The following is a 14,539-nucleotide window of genomic DNA, read 5'->3' as shown; positions in this document are numbered from 1 at the left end:
CTCTGCTGGGGCGGCTCTCAGCCGCTGACACTGTCAGTGACGGGAAGGGCTCTGCTGGGGCGGCTCTCAGCCACTGACACCGTCAGTGACGGGAAGGGCTCTGCTGGGGCAGCTCTCAGCCCTCCGACACTGTCAGTGATGGGAAGGGCTCTACTGGGGGTGCTGTCAGCCACTGACACTGTCAGTGATGGGAAGGGCTCTGCTGGGGCGGCTCTCAGCTGCTGACACTGTCAGTGATGGGAAGGGCTCTGCTGGGGCGGCTCTCAGCTGCCGACACTGTCAGTGATGGGAAGGGCTCTGCTGGGGGGCTCTCAGCCTCCAACAGTGTCAGTGATAGGAAGGGCTCTGCTTCAGGTCAGGGGAGCCGTGACAAGGTCATCTTCATCTTACACTGGAGTCAAGCGAAGCTAAATGTTAAACCAAATTGTGCTTTCCAATTTTTTTAAAAAAGGTACATACAAAATACTGAATACAAAATTCTCCCAACAAAAGCATCATGATTTGTTTTTGCATCTTGACACCAAAAAGAAATTCATACCTTCATACCTCTGCAGAGGGTCTGAAAAAATCAGAGGGTTTGAAAAAAAAAAAAAATTCAATGTATTTGATATTTTTCCTTCAATTATCAGCCAAAACCGCACCCAGTTTTTCCTAACAATTCAAATACAAATCTCATTTAGTTTGATAAAAATACATTAATAAGGTTTCATAATATGTGCAAAATTTGAAATAAGCTGAAATTTTCATTTATTCCTATGGGAAAATTACTTGCAAACATGGCAAGTATTTCATTATGTAACGTCTTCTAGAATTATTCCTTGCATAGTATGTTTTTGATTTTGTGGTTTTTTTTTTTTTTGGAGACAGGAGTCTCGCTCTGTCACCCAGGCTGGAGGGCAGTGGTGCGATCTCGGCTCACTGCAACCTTCGCCTTCCAGGTTGAAGTGATTCTCCTGCCTCAGCTTCCTGAGTCACTGGATTACAGGCGTCCACCACCACACCCAGCTAATTTTTGTATTTTTAGTAGAGACGGGGTTTCACCATGTTGGCCAGGCTGGCCTGCATATGTTAAAAATAATCCTGTCGTTTGCTGAGTTCCATGTCTGGTGGCATATAATTTGGAGACTATACTGAGGCTTAATGCTGACAAATACAGTTTAAAAATACACACAGCTAAATTCTAAACAAGTTATATAAGGGTCAGTGGGTCTGTTGGGAACTGTAAATATAATGAGGTCTGGCTCTAAGCACTTACATAAAGACATTTTACTTTCATTCTATAAGATTGGGCATTGACTTAGATGTTGTAAGTTATACAATTTATTTTGAGATGGGGTCTCACTCTGTTGCCCAGGCTGGAGTGCAGTGGTGCAGCCATGACTCACTGTAGCTTCGACCTCCCAGGCTCAAGTGATCCTCCCACCTCAGCCTCCTGAGTAGCTGGAAGTACAGGCATGTGTCACCATGCCTGGCTTTTTTTTTTTTTCAATTTTTGGGGGACAGGGTCTTGCTATGTTGCCCAGGCTGCTCTCAAACTCCTGGGCTCAAGTGATCCTCCTGCCTCGGCCTCCCAAAGTGCTGGGATTACAGGCGTGAGCCACCGTGCCCAGGCCATTACACAATTTTAAACCTGGTCAAGTGGTAATGTTCTGATGAATCTGTTTCTCTGCAAGAACAAGGAAGAAAACATTACTTTGACCAGGTACTCAACATGATTTGATCCAAAGCTACTTTTAGATGCTACATTTACCTGATAAAAAGAGGAATAACATTATGTCCAAATGGATGCATTGGTAAAGAAAATCCAGAACAGTTAACAACTACAGAAACAAAATACATAACTAGTATCTTCCACTTACTTTATTTACTTGTTTTACAAAGGCAGTGAACACCAGAATATATCACCAACAACTAAGAGGGGTTCAAAATGCAGGGGAAGGAAAACCCAACTAGCTGAAACTGGAAGAAAAGCTCCTGTGTGGTGTTGAGAGCCCTTGGGCCCTTTTCCTCCACCCATAATTGAGTATATAAAGGCACTAGTGGTGGAGCCAGATGGGGCGCGTTTTTTTTTTTTTTTTTTTTTGAGACGGAGTTTTGCTTTTGTTGCCCAGGCTGGGGTGCAATGGCACGATCTCGGCTCACTACAACCTCTGCCTCCTGGGTTCAAGTGATTCTCCTGCCTCAGCCTCCCGAGTAGCTGGGATTACAGGCACGAGCCACCACACCTTGCTAATTTTGTATTTCTAGTAGAGACAGGGTTTCTCCATGTTGGTCAGGCTGTTCTCAAACTCCCAACTTCAGGTGATCTGCCCACTTCAGCCTCCCAAAGTGCTGAGATTACAGGCATGAACCACCACACACAGCTAGGAAGTTGTTTTTAAGATGCCGTAAATGCTTTAATTCAGCCACAGAAACTGGCAGTTACCTGAAAGAAATATAAGAAACTAGGCTTTCCCGAGCTCGAAGTGTATGTGCTGTGACTGCAACGTGTCTGCAGGCCCAGGTGTCCGTGGAGCAGCGTGAGGGGGGTGAGGGGGGTGAGGAGGGTGAGGAGGGTGAGGAGGGTGAGGAGGGTGAGGAGGGTGAGGAGGGTGGGGAGGGAGGCTCAGTGAGACCAAAGCAGGCGATGCACAGCAGTGTGCTATCAGCTTAAGGATTTGGAACCTGTGTCTACAGGGCTTGTTTCTAATGTCTAGATAACAGGATGACATAGAACCATCTTCTATGATGGACTGGAGTTGAAGGGAGGCCTAGAAGACTGACCTTAAATACAACTGTATCTGTTTCACTGTTTTACTATGCAAAATTTGGGCCAGGCCCAGTGGCTCACTCCAGTAATCTCAGCACTTTGGAAGGCCGAGGCAGGAGGATCACTTGAGCCCAGGAGTTTCAGACCAGCCTGGGCAACACGGTGAGACCCCAACTCTTAAAAAAAAAAAAGACTATGCAAAATCTAGGCCTTCTATATTATTTTTGTTTTGTCTTTGACAGAATAGTCCAGCTCCTCATAATACAGCTTTTCATTTTAAATGTGGGTGAAAAAATGCAGTGGGGCCATTACCCTCCCCCACCAAACATACAAATATCTAGCTTTGAACAGTGGTTTCGGGCAGGCGCAGTGGCCACGCCTGTAATCCCAGCACTTTGGGAGGCCGAGGCGGGTGGATCACTTGCAGTCAGGAGTTTGAGACCAGTCTGGCCAGCATGGCAAAACCCCATCTCTACTAAAAATACAAAAAAAGTAGCTGGGCGTGGTGGTGGGCGCCTGTTGTCCCAGCTACTCGGGAGGCTGAGGCAAGAGAATCGCTTGAGCCCGGGAGGCGGAGGTTGCAGTGAGCCGAGATCGTGCCACTGCACTCCAGCCTGGTGACCGAACGGAACTCCTTCTCAAACAAAAACATGTGCAATGGTTGTTGAAAATGCAGATTCCTAGGCCTTACCCCAGACCTCCTGAATGTGAATCTGTATTTTAACAAACACTCCAGGAGATTCTAACGAACAACCAAGTTTAGAAACCAGCAGACCAGCTGTCTTGAGAGCAGGTAAAAACAACGGCACAGCATGCTTGTGCCTAACACAGAAGATGTGCTTTCTGGTGTGTGAAATGAGCCTGCTCTCCAGGAAAACACAGCCAGGTCAGGTGTCGGGTTTTCAGTAACGAAAGAAGTTTCATCTGGGAAAACCAATGGTGTCTTTGTAAACTAATTCAATGGAAATGGATATAACCTCCCCTAAAATGGAGAAATGATGCAAAATATTCCTGTTAGGAATCATGGAAACAGTCCCTTCTGAGAACACATAAGAGCTTTGTTTAAGCAGACAGCTGGCAGCAGCAATCACGTTGTCCTGTTCCTTGTTTTGGCCAGGCCAATGGCCCAAGGTCTTGGGAATCCTTAAACAGCAGATAACTGGTGCTGCTGTTGCTTGGGTGGGGCAAGTTCCAGGAGAGCCTGGACCGTCACTGCAACCTGGCTCAAACCTTTCTCTTCTAAAATGTGGAGAGGCAAACATAATTGCTCCTGAAATGGGACAACGCAACACACAAACAAAAAGAAAATCAATGAGTTTCACAGAACTGAAAGGAAAAAGCAAGCACTTCTCCCCTTCATAATAATCAATGAAGATAGGAAAATGTAGTACCTGGGACACCGACCTCAGTGGAAATCTGAGTGAGATATAGATGGTGACTGACGCTCACTGTCACTTTATTAATACAACTAAAAGTACATACAGATAATTTTCAAAATTGGGAAATTGACAAGTAGCGTATATTTATACATACAGCAGAGGAAAAACAGTACTGCAGTGTGAAAGCAACATCCTTTATTCTCTGATGAATAAAAGGCCAGTGCACATCTATAAAATAGGAAATGTGAAAAATAGAAAAACAATTCCACGCTACCAGATGGCTCAAGACTGAAAGATTTACACTTTAGCAGAAAGCACTTTGTAAGTTCCCTACCACAGGAATGCAAGATAGTTTGAAAACATAACTCAGCCTGCATGAGTTCTACACTATCTGCATGATAATCCTGACTATGAAAACCAGGGTTCCCAAGCCAGGCAGGGCAAGAAACTCAGTGTATCCTGAGCTCTTGAGATTTAGATGTGTTTGAGAAACTTCCCCCTAATTTGAATAATTCATGGAAGGGCCTGTCTGAATTAAAAATCTGAATTACAGAATTAAAAAGAAATAGTATTTGAAAATGTAAAGTATTTAATATCCTGGTATTTAACAGCCTGAATTATTCCAGGGAACTACTACCTAAGCTTTGGCAGGAATATGTTGATTACCAACATCTGTAAAGTGTTTACAATGTTTGCTTAAGGAAGTTAAGTAATACATCGAGTGTGTGCGCATCATTAATTTGTTAGGTTAATCCTTTCTTCTGAGAGAAAAAGGCAAATCTTAAGAACAGCACTTATCACTGGCTTTCTGTTAAGAGTAAATATTCAGAAAGAAAAGAGATTGCTCTTACAAAGAACAGAATATAGAATTCTGGTTCCACTAAAAAAAGATTACACATGTTTGTTAAAGAAGACAACTAGTTTTTTTTTTTTTTTTTTGCTTTTCATTGAGACGACATTACTACGAAATTTTACAAAACCAGTTACAATAAAATATATAACAAGTATTTATTTTTGAGGCAGTTACTGGTACTTGTGCTTACTTTTTATTTAATACTTATCTTGATAAAATGAGGTAACTGTAATCTTTTGATCTAATAAAACTAGCAACTTTGTAGAAATACTGAGTGCAACTGCACGTCTAGATAAATTATTTTTAAAATGAACCTGCTGAGCGTTTTGTTTTGCTGTTGGAAGAGACGTGCTTTCTCCAAGGCTGATCCCCTGATCTCTTCCTCTCAGTAGCGCCCTAGGACCTGTGTGCCTGGCGTTTACACTCAGAAGCCTGTGCTTTCTAGAGCACACTTACCTTCCAGCTGGGCTACAGGGAGTGCTGTGTGTTCTCAAGAGAATGTGCAATTACAACCCCTAAACCATGAGAGCCTGTGTGTGTTTTTTAACAGGTGTTCCAACTCTGAGACATCTTAAAAATAAAACCAACCCAACTCCCCAAAGTCTGAAAGGCACCTACTAACACAGAAAACTGCAGTTTTCATCATCACAGTGTTTAGTGTTTGAGCATTAACAGTGAACAGTCTTTTCACCTGTGAAAATAGCTGTCCCATTTCATATGGAAGAAAACCAAAGCAATAAGCCTCTCAGGCTGAATTCTACAACTGCATGTCGTGCTCCTCACAATCTCTCCTCCTACTTGAGTTCATTCTTTATCCCAATTTTGTTAACACAGTTCAGAAGTTTCCTGAATATTCAGAAACACCACTTATGAAATTAGAATCTAACCACAATTATAAAGTAGTTTCCAGCATTAATGTCTAGCAGCTAAATGCTAAGCATTCAGAAAGAACCAGACAGTATTCACTGCCTTGAGTACAGAACAGGGACTGCTGCCCTACTACTTCTCCTGCTACAGTTTCACTATTAAGAAGGTTAGAAATCACATAAATTCCCATTTTAAACAGAATGCTGGGAGTGAGTCTCAGTTACACATAACAAACACAGTCAATCTGGCCAGGTGCCCACCCTGAGAGGCCAGCTCCAGCCCATCTGCTCGTGTGCACCACGTGCAACGTATGGATTGGGCTCAGAATAGCAGTCTAGGAAATCCACGTGATCTTTAAACTGAACATTCTGACCAAACTAAAATTATTAAAATGACGGCCAATACCTTCCAAACGTCCAGACCGCAAATGCTCAGACGGACCTGTGCCTACCAAGGGGGGATTCAGGGTTTCCGGACACAGTTCAAAGCAGAAAGCTAAGTGACCGGGTCCTGCCAAAACCAGAAAAGGCACGATGATCTTCCTCATGAGCAGCTGCTGAAAAGGCTCAGTCACTCCACAATGTCAACACTTGTGCTGAGACATGGAAAAATGGCCAATGGGGGTTGTACTGTGTGACTTGGAAATAAAGCTCTACATGTCATATTCGAAGTACAAGCTCAGAATTGTATTAGTAAAAATGCTTCAGCGTTTACGGGAAGAGAAACAAGGCCGCAGGCCAGGAGAATGGGCGGATGGCCAGGAGAAAAAGATGCTGGTCTTTCACTCTTTGTCAGCAAAATGTCTGCTAATGCGACAAGTTCACGCCAGAGAACTTCATGCTAAGTTTTGTCTATAAAAGAAATTAGTATTTTGTACTAAGTGATGTCTATATAAGAAATCAACATTTTCTGTTTGGTATTGTGAAGGTGTGTGGTTTGTGGCTTATGTATAAAGAACTTTTTGTGTAGGAGTGACGGGCTGCACATCTGCAAAAAGGATTTGTCTCCTTTACCGGTGAGCTCTTTGAGGGCCAGCGGGGAGAAAAAGCACTTATATAAATAATTCTGAATGACAAACAAACCTCCTTTACCCAGCACAGGAATGAGGTGGAAAGTCACCGGAGTGCAATCTTTCAGCTAGAGGGGAAGAGCCAGTAATAAAGCATACAGAGAGTTAACATGACAGTACAGTAAAATGCCACAAAACCCAGAAGCTGGATAGAGAGACAGACAAAACTGGATTCTTCTGAGTGTGCCCCAAGAGAAAGTAGTGTTTCAACAGTTCTTTTAACGCTGAGGTTTAGCTGAAGGATGTCGGAAGGGGAACAAAGATTGTCCTGTCCAAAGTGTGAGCAGGAAAGGAAAACAGAAAAACAAAGTCAGTGGATCAGAAATGCAGATCTGAGTATAGAATTCAATATGATCATCTCAGTCATATTCACATATACACATCCTGTAACATTTTTACCTTGAGGAACAAAAATAAAACGCTGAAAACCCAAACTACAAAGAATCTTCTATATGCTCATCTTACTACTAAATAGCAGAATAAAATTTGCGAGTCGGTGACTAGTCTGAACATTACGAATACAATACACAGGCCGGGCGCGGTGGCTCACGCCTATAATCCCAGCACTTTGGAAGCCTGAGGTGGGCGGATTACGAGGTCAGGAGATCGAGACCATCCTGGCCAACACGGTGAAACCTCGTCTCTACTAAAAATACAAAAAGTGAGCTGGGCGTGGTGGCGGCGCCTGTAGTCCCAGCTACTCGGGAGGCTGAGGCAGGAGAATGGTGTGAACCCGGGAGGCGGAGCTTGCAGTGAGCTGAGATCCGGCCACTGCACTCCAGCCTGGGCCACAGAGCGAGACTCCATTAAAAAAAAAAAAAAACACCAATACCATACACAGAAGTGGATGTTGGTTTAGGGTCGTGTGAGGCCTGAGAGTAGTGAGGTGTGTGGGAAGCAACGTCTCTCCTGACTCATTCTCCTCTATTAAAAAAAAAGTAGGTCAGAAAGCAAGGACAAAAACTGCAGAGGCTGAGGTGAGGGACGTTTTCGGAGAAAGCCAGGTCCATCAAAAAGGTTCAAAGACTGAGGAAAGCCTCATGATCTGGGTGCAGTTTACTGCCTAGAAGCCAAACGCATTCAATGACTTGGCATTCCTCTAAAAATCAGGGGGTGTCTATTGTAACCAAGTCCAGCTCAAGAATGTGTTCGAAATGAACATAGAGCTGGTAAGGGCCTCAGAGATCATCCAAACCCTCCATTTTACAGATTGCAAAATTCACTAAATAAATACAAACATCAGTGGACTTGACAACAGGGAGACATCCTTTAACACATAACATAACAACTCTGGGACAACAGATACTGGACTCAGATATAAGTTTTTAATCACTCATTATGGTTTTTTTGAATGTAGCATATTTAATAAAAGCATAAAAATAAAGCAAATACCCATATGCCCAATGTCATCAGAGGTTTTTAATAATTGCCTTGTCCTTTAGTATTTCATTCATACTTTAACTTGTATAACACTTTAAAAGTTATACAGAGAAAGGAAATTATTTGTCTTTATATATCTCATCTGGGTATAGAATCTGACAAAATACTTATAATACTGTTTTCTGTTTTACATTTTCAAAAGTGATCATTATTACCTTCCCAATTTTCAAGTCACACAGAGCAAAATGGGGATGTTTAAGTGAAGGCCAGAATGACCAGAAGCACAGGAGGAAAAGGAAGAAGGGGAGGTAGAAGTTTCTTCTCTTCCTTTGGCAGTGGGACCTGAGAAGGCGAGCTTGAACCTATGAGTTTGTGCGTTTATTCATTTTCTTTCACTTTGTTCTAGACAAATGATTAATTTTTCAGCAGCAGTAGCAGCATACTAGGAACCCATCTAAAACTGGCAGTGGTTGTGGTGGGGACCTGGGTGGAGGGCGGAGGGCGGAAGGCGGAAGCGGAGAAGGAAGGGGCAGCCTGTGAGGAATGTCCACTTCCTCTTTGTGGAGGGAGAGGGAGGGAGGATGCCTCAAAACCTCAGTCTAACCACTCTGGAAAAAGACTCAGTCTTTTAAAACTGTATTATTTTTTTCTCTGTACTTGCCTTCCAACAGCACAGCTCTGGTAGGAACAGGGGCAAGCTGGCCCATAATAAACATGGTCACCCACGGCATACCAGTGGACAGGTACAATGACTGTAATCGCTGGTAAACAGTACTTTTAACAGGTTTTGACATTGGTTGGGTCAACATGACTTGTCTGAGCGGGGCCATATTCAGCACTCTCCTATCAATTTCGCAGTTCCCATTCTGCACCAACCCATGCCATACTCTCTTTATTGAAAGACTCTGGCAGGGAACTAGAGCAGACACTAGATGGTTGTGTAGCAGGAACCTCTTCAGGAAGCAGAAGGGAAGAACTGGAGGCTAATGTGCACCTATTAGAACAAACTTGTTTAAAAGAACGTATGTTGTTTCTTCAGAAGCCGTATTCAGTGCTCTCAAAATATTTAAAAAGGTCTGTTCTAAAAGAGGAGCCTTTATCAAACAACATAACATAAACATGAAAATTTTGCTTTGAATTTGTCCATAGGAATCAAAAAGGTCTTTGCTAACTACCACTTTATGTAAATTTCCATTCTTTTACAATTCAGTTTTTAAAAAGAAAAAACAGCAAAAGAAAAAAGTAAAAAATAAATAGTAGAATGATGATCTACCTTCATAAGAGAAAAACCACCCTGGGAATCCTGCTGGCTGATGCAGATGCTCTGTGGAGCTGGGCGCTCTCTCTTTCACTTTGGAACACGTGAAAGAGCTGAAAGAGAAGGTCACTCTTTGGACAAGTGACGCTGAGGCCTTTCTAACTCCTGGTTAGTTAGAAAGAGGTGTGGTGACATGCGTAGAGAATCACTGTCATGAAAGCTACAGGAACAGGATCTAAACTCTGAGAGAAATGGTGGAGCTGCTGCTGAGCCCCGGGGCCACCCCTGAGTTACTGAGACCTAATTAGAAGGTGATAGAAAAGAGTCATGTTTTCCTCCTTCATGCTATAGACAAAATGTTAACAAGACTTGTAATGGTCGTGGTTAATGAAAAAGTATCGCACGGCACCAAGTTGTTTATTTCTTTAAATTTGTCTTTATACCATGTAATATTCCTTGGTAGTATAATGCTTCGTTGGTTTACTATAATTGCTTTTTAAAGGGGTTATTGATTAAGAGTATATCAAGTTTACTTCCCTTAATCACATCTATAAATTTAACTATTGGTAATATTAAAGGGCAATAAAGTTATAACTGAGCTGGAGGCAACAAATCCTCACAGCAGGACAACAGCTCAGACAGCCTGTTTGCTGCAAGCTCCAAAGAACAAGCTTCCTGGAAGGAGCGATGGATCCAGTGAAGCCCATTCAGTCAGTCGTGCTCCCGTCATTCAGTTAGTCGTGCTCCTGTCATTCAGTTAGTCGTGCTCCTGTCATTCAGTTAGTCGTGCTCCCGTCATTCAGTTAGTCGTGCTCCCGTCATTCAGTCAGTCGTGCTCCCGTCATTCAGTCAGTCGTGCTCCCGTCATTCAGTCAGTCGTGCTCCCGTCATTCAGTTAGTCGTGCTGTTCTCGCGTTACTTAATCTGAACCACTGTCCTAAGGTTGTATATCAGGTGTTAGTTAACATTAGAAGAAATAAGTGAAGTATACAAAGGAACGCTAGGCTGTCTTTTCAACATTTCTGGAGTCTAAAACATTTTAAAAAGTATCAAAGCAAAGGTCAGAACACCGAGGCCAGCTGCAGCACTCTCCATCTGGGATAGACTGAGTTTTTGAAGGATGTATTTGGTTGTCAAATAGCAAGTGGGAAAGTTTAGGAAAATAGAGTAATTACTCTAAATTACTTATAATTATTTCAATTTATACATTTATAATTTCTTTGTGTGGTCCTTGGAAATAATTAAGGAAAACTGTTCAAAAGTATACTGACTCTTGTAACCCAAAGTCATGTTAATTAGGATCGACTTAGCTCAGAGCTAGTCCTGTAAGATTTTAGAGATTTGCATTTCTAAAATTTTAGCACAACCAAGTCTATTTAGGCAACATAAAAAATGATAAATTTATTACCTGAGGTACACCAATTTTTCTGCAAGCTTCTAGGAAATTCTCCACATTTCGCCTGCATTTCGCCATTGTTAATTTAGGCTGAAATGAGGAAAAGAAAATGTGTTACTGGAGAAGTTTTGTTTTTGGGACAGGGTCTCGCTCTGTCACCCAGTCTGGAGTGCAGTGGCGCAAGCTTGGCTCACTGTGTCCTTGACCTCTCGGGCTCAGGTGATCCTCCCACCTTAGCCTCCCAAGTAGCTGGCTATAGCTGCAAGCCGTCATACCTGGGTAACTTTTGTACAGACAGGGTTTCACCACATTGCCCAGGCTGGTCTTGAATTTCTGAGTTCAAGCAATCTGCCTGCCTCAGCCTCCCAAAGTGCTAGGATCAGAGGCATGAGCTACAGGCCCAGCCTGCTAGCAACATTAAGAAATATTTGCCAACTTTAAAAATACCCTTGGCAATCGCTTGGTAACTCTCAGTGCGCACAAGAACTGTTTCAACGCCAGATGCAGTGGCTCAGGCCTGTAATCCCAGTACTTTGGGAGGCCAAGGCGGGCGGATCACCTGAGGTTGGGAGTTTGAGACCAGTCTGACGAACATGGAGAGACCCCGTCTCTACCAATAATACAAAAATTAGCCGGGTGTGGAGGTGGGCACCTGTAATCCCAGCTACTCGGGAGGCTGAGGCACAAGAATTGCTTGAACCCGGGAACCCAGGAGGCAGAGGTTGTGGTGAGCCGAGATCGCGCCACTGCACTCCAGCCTGGGCAACAAGAGGGAAACTCCGTCTCAAAAAAAAAAAAAAAGAGAGAGAACTGTTGCAACCACTCAATTCTGCTAGGAGCTTGAAAGCAACTATAGACAATATGCAAACAAGAAAGTGTGGCTGGGTTCCAATGAAACTTTATTTACAACAATAAGTGCTGGCTTGTGGGCAGTAGCTTGTCACCTCACACTTTAGAAATTGGCTTTGATTTTGTAAGGCAAGTACTAAATAGAAAAACTTTGAAAGAATAAAAAAATTTTTTTTTTCCATTTTAAAACAATGTAACACTAAAGCAGCAGTCCTCAACCTTTTTGGCACCAGGGACGGGTTTCATGGAAGACGATTTTTCCATGGACAGGGGTGGAGTTGGGGATGGTTTCAGGATGATTCAAGCACATTACATTCATTGTGTATTTTATTTCTATTGTTACATTACAATATATAATGAAATAATCATACATAATGAAATCTACCATAATGTAGAGTCAGTGGGAGCCCTGGGTTGTTTACCTGTAACTACATAGTCCCATCTGGGGGTGACAGGAGACAGTGATAGATCATCGGGGATTAGATTCTCATAAGGGGCACGTGACCTAGATCCCTTCCTCGCGTGCACAGTTCACACCAGCCTTCATGCTCGGAGAATCTAACACTGCTGCTGATCTGACGGGAGGCAGAGCCCAGGCGGTGATGTGAGTAATGGGGAGAGGCTGTAAATACAGATGAAGCTTTGCTCACTGGCCCACTGCTCACCTCCTGCTGTGCGGCCCAGTTCCTAACAGGCCACAGACTGGTACCCATTTGTGGCCCAGGGGTTGGGGACCCCTGCACTAAAGAAAACTTGGAGGAACAGCCAAAAAAATTAATTACCCATAGTTCATCATGTAAATATAACTACAACACTTGATTCATTTCCTTTCAGTCTTTTTCTTTCTTTCTTTTTTTTGAGACAGAGTCTTGCTCTGTCACCCAGGCTGGAGTGCAGTGGCGCGATCTTGGCTCACTGGAAGCTCCATCTCTTGGACTCAAGTGATTCTCCTGCTTCAGCCTCCCAAGCAGCTGGGACTACAGGTGTGCACCACCACACACAGCTAATTTTTGTATTTTTAGTAGAGATGCAGTTTCACTATGTTGGCCAGGATGGTCTCAATCTCTTGACCTTGTGATCCGCCCACCTCGGCCTCCCAAAGTGCTGGGATTACAAGCGTGAGCCACTGCACCCGGCCCTTTCTTTTTTAGGGTCAGGGTCTCGCTCTGTTGCCCAGGTTGTTCTGCAGTGGCATGATCGTGGCTCACTGCAGCCTCAAACTCCTGGGCCCAGGGGATCCTCCTGCCACAGCCTCCTGAGTAGTAGGTGCACACCTAATTTTTTTAAGTTTTTTTGTAGAGACAGGGTCACTATATTGCCCAGGCTGGTCTTAAACTCCTGGCCACAAGTGATCCTCCTGCCTGTCTCCTTCTCAGCTTCAGCTTGATCCCACAGGGAGCTCACAAGTGTGAACCACATGACACTCCCTCCTTGAGGTAGGAGGGCTCAGCCCCATGCTTGTCAGTCATTGGCTATAGGCTAGGGTAAAAGCAAGGTGGCCTAGGACAGGTCCGTAAAATACATTGGGGGAAGAGTATATGACATCTGTAAGTTTTGGAATGTGTAGTTAAAATACACATACAAATATAGATACATAAAGCAAGTATGGCAAAATGCAAGCAATGTCAGAGCTAAGTGTAGACTTTAATAGTGTTCGTTGTATGATTCCTTCCACTTTTCTGAAGGTTGAAACTTTCTCATGATAAAAACGTGAGGAAAACAGAGGAGAGGTGTGTCAACCCAAAGCCTGTTCTTTTGTGGATTGCCATCTGATACTGATGTCCAGACCTGACCAGCAGTGCAGAGAACCTGCCAGTTATCTCGAATACGTTTTCTCCCTCACCTTCCACCTGAGGTTGGTCACAGATCATGGCAATTTTACCTCTGAACCATCTTCCCTTTCACTGCCCTATTAATCCAGGCTTGTTATCCTCCTGGCCTGGACTAATACAACAGCCTTTTAATTGGGCATCTTTCTTTTCTTTTTTCTTGAGACAGAGTCTTGCTCTGTCTTGCCCAGGCTGGAGTATAGTGCAGTGGCGTGCTAGCTCACTGCAGCCTCCGCCTCCCGGGTTCAAGTGATTCTCCTGCCTCAGCCTCCCGAATAGCTGCGATTACAGATGTGTGAACCACTCCTGGCTAATTTTGTATTTTTAGTAGAGATAGGGTTTCACCATGTTGGCCAGGCTGGTCTCGAACCCCTAACCTCAGGTGATCCACCAGCCTCGGGCTCCCAAAATGCTGGGATTACAGGCGTGAGCCACTGCACCCAGCCTCTTTTCCTTTTTCTTTTAAGAAACAAGATCTTGCTATAGCACCCAAGCTAGTCTCAAACTCCTGGGCTCATAGGATCCTCAGGCCTCAGACTCCCAAGTAGCTGGGACTACAGGCACGAGCCACTGAGCCTGGCTGGGGCATCTTTCTAGTGTACCACCTTTAATTTATCCATTTCTCACTTAGCACGAAATTCTTTTTTTTTTTTTTTTCTTTGAGACAGGGTCTTCTCTCTCACCCAGGCTGGAGTGCAGTGGCGCGATCACCACTCACTGCAGCCTCGAACTCCCAGGCTCAAGTGATCCTCCCACATCAGCCTCCTGAGTAGCTGGGACTATAGGCACGTGGCACCATGCCCAGCTAATTTTTGTATTTTTGATAGAGACGGGTTTTGCCATATCGTCCTGGCTGGTCTCAAACTCCTGGGCTCAAGCAATCCGTCTGCCTCGGCCTCCCAAAGTGCTA

The 14,539-nt window shown here is 43.8% G+C and overlaps 1 protein-coding gene across 1 annotated transcript in view; it reads right to left on the bottom strand.

Annotated features, from left to right (window-relative positions):
* Positions 1–1,845: 1,845 nt before the first annotated feature.
* LRCH3 (leucine-rich repeats and calponin homology (CH) domain containing 3) overlaps positions 1,846–14,539 on the bottom strand; it is an 85,133-nt gene continuing 72,439 nt past the window's right edge. Inside the window, exons 18-20 of the mRNA XM_011978717.1 lie at positions 10,964–11,041; positions 3,252–4,019; positions 1,846–2,277 (exon numbers count right to left, since the gene is read on the bottom strand). Coding sequence (XP_011834107.1) covers positions 3,894–4,019; positions 10,964–11,041 — 204 coding nt within the window. The 3' untranslated portion in view covers positions 1,846–2,277; positions 3,252–3,893. The remainder of the gene's footprint in view (positions 2,278–3,251; positions 4,020–10,963; positions 11,042–14,539) is intronic.

Source organism: Mandrillus leucophaeus, unplaced genomic scaffold (genome assembly GCF_000951045.1).
Source record: "Mandrillus leucophaeus isolate KB7577 unplaced genomic scaffold, Mleu.le_1.0 Scaffold199, whole genome shotgun sequence".
In the NCBI taxonomy this organism is placed as follows: Eukaryota; Metazoa; Chordata; class Mammalia; order Primates; family Cercopithecidae; genus Mandrillus; species Mandrillus leucophaeus.
Note: the sequence above shows the minus strand (reverse complement) of the source record. Positions and strands in the feature narration are given on the sequence as shown.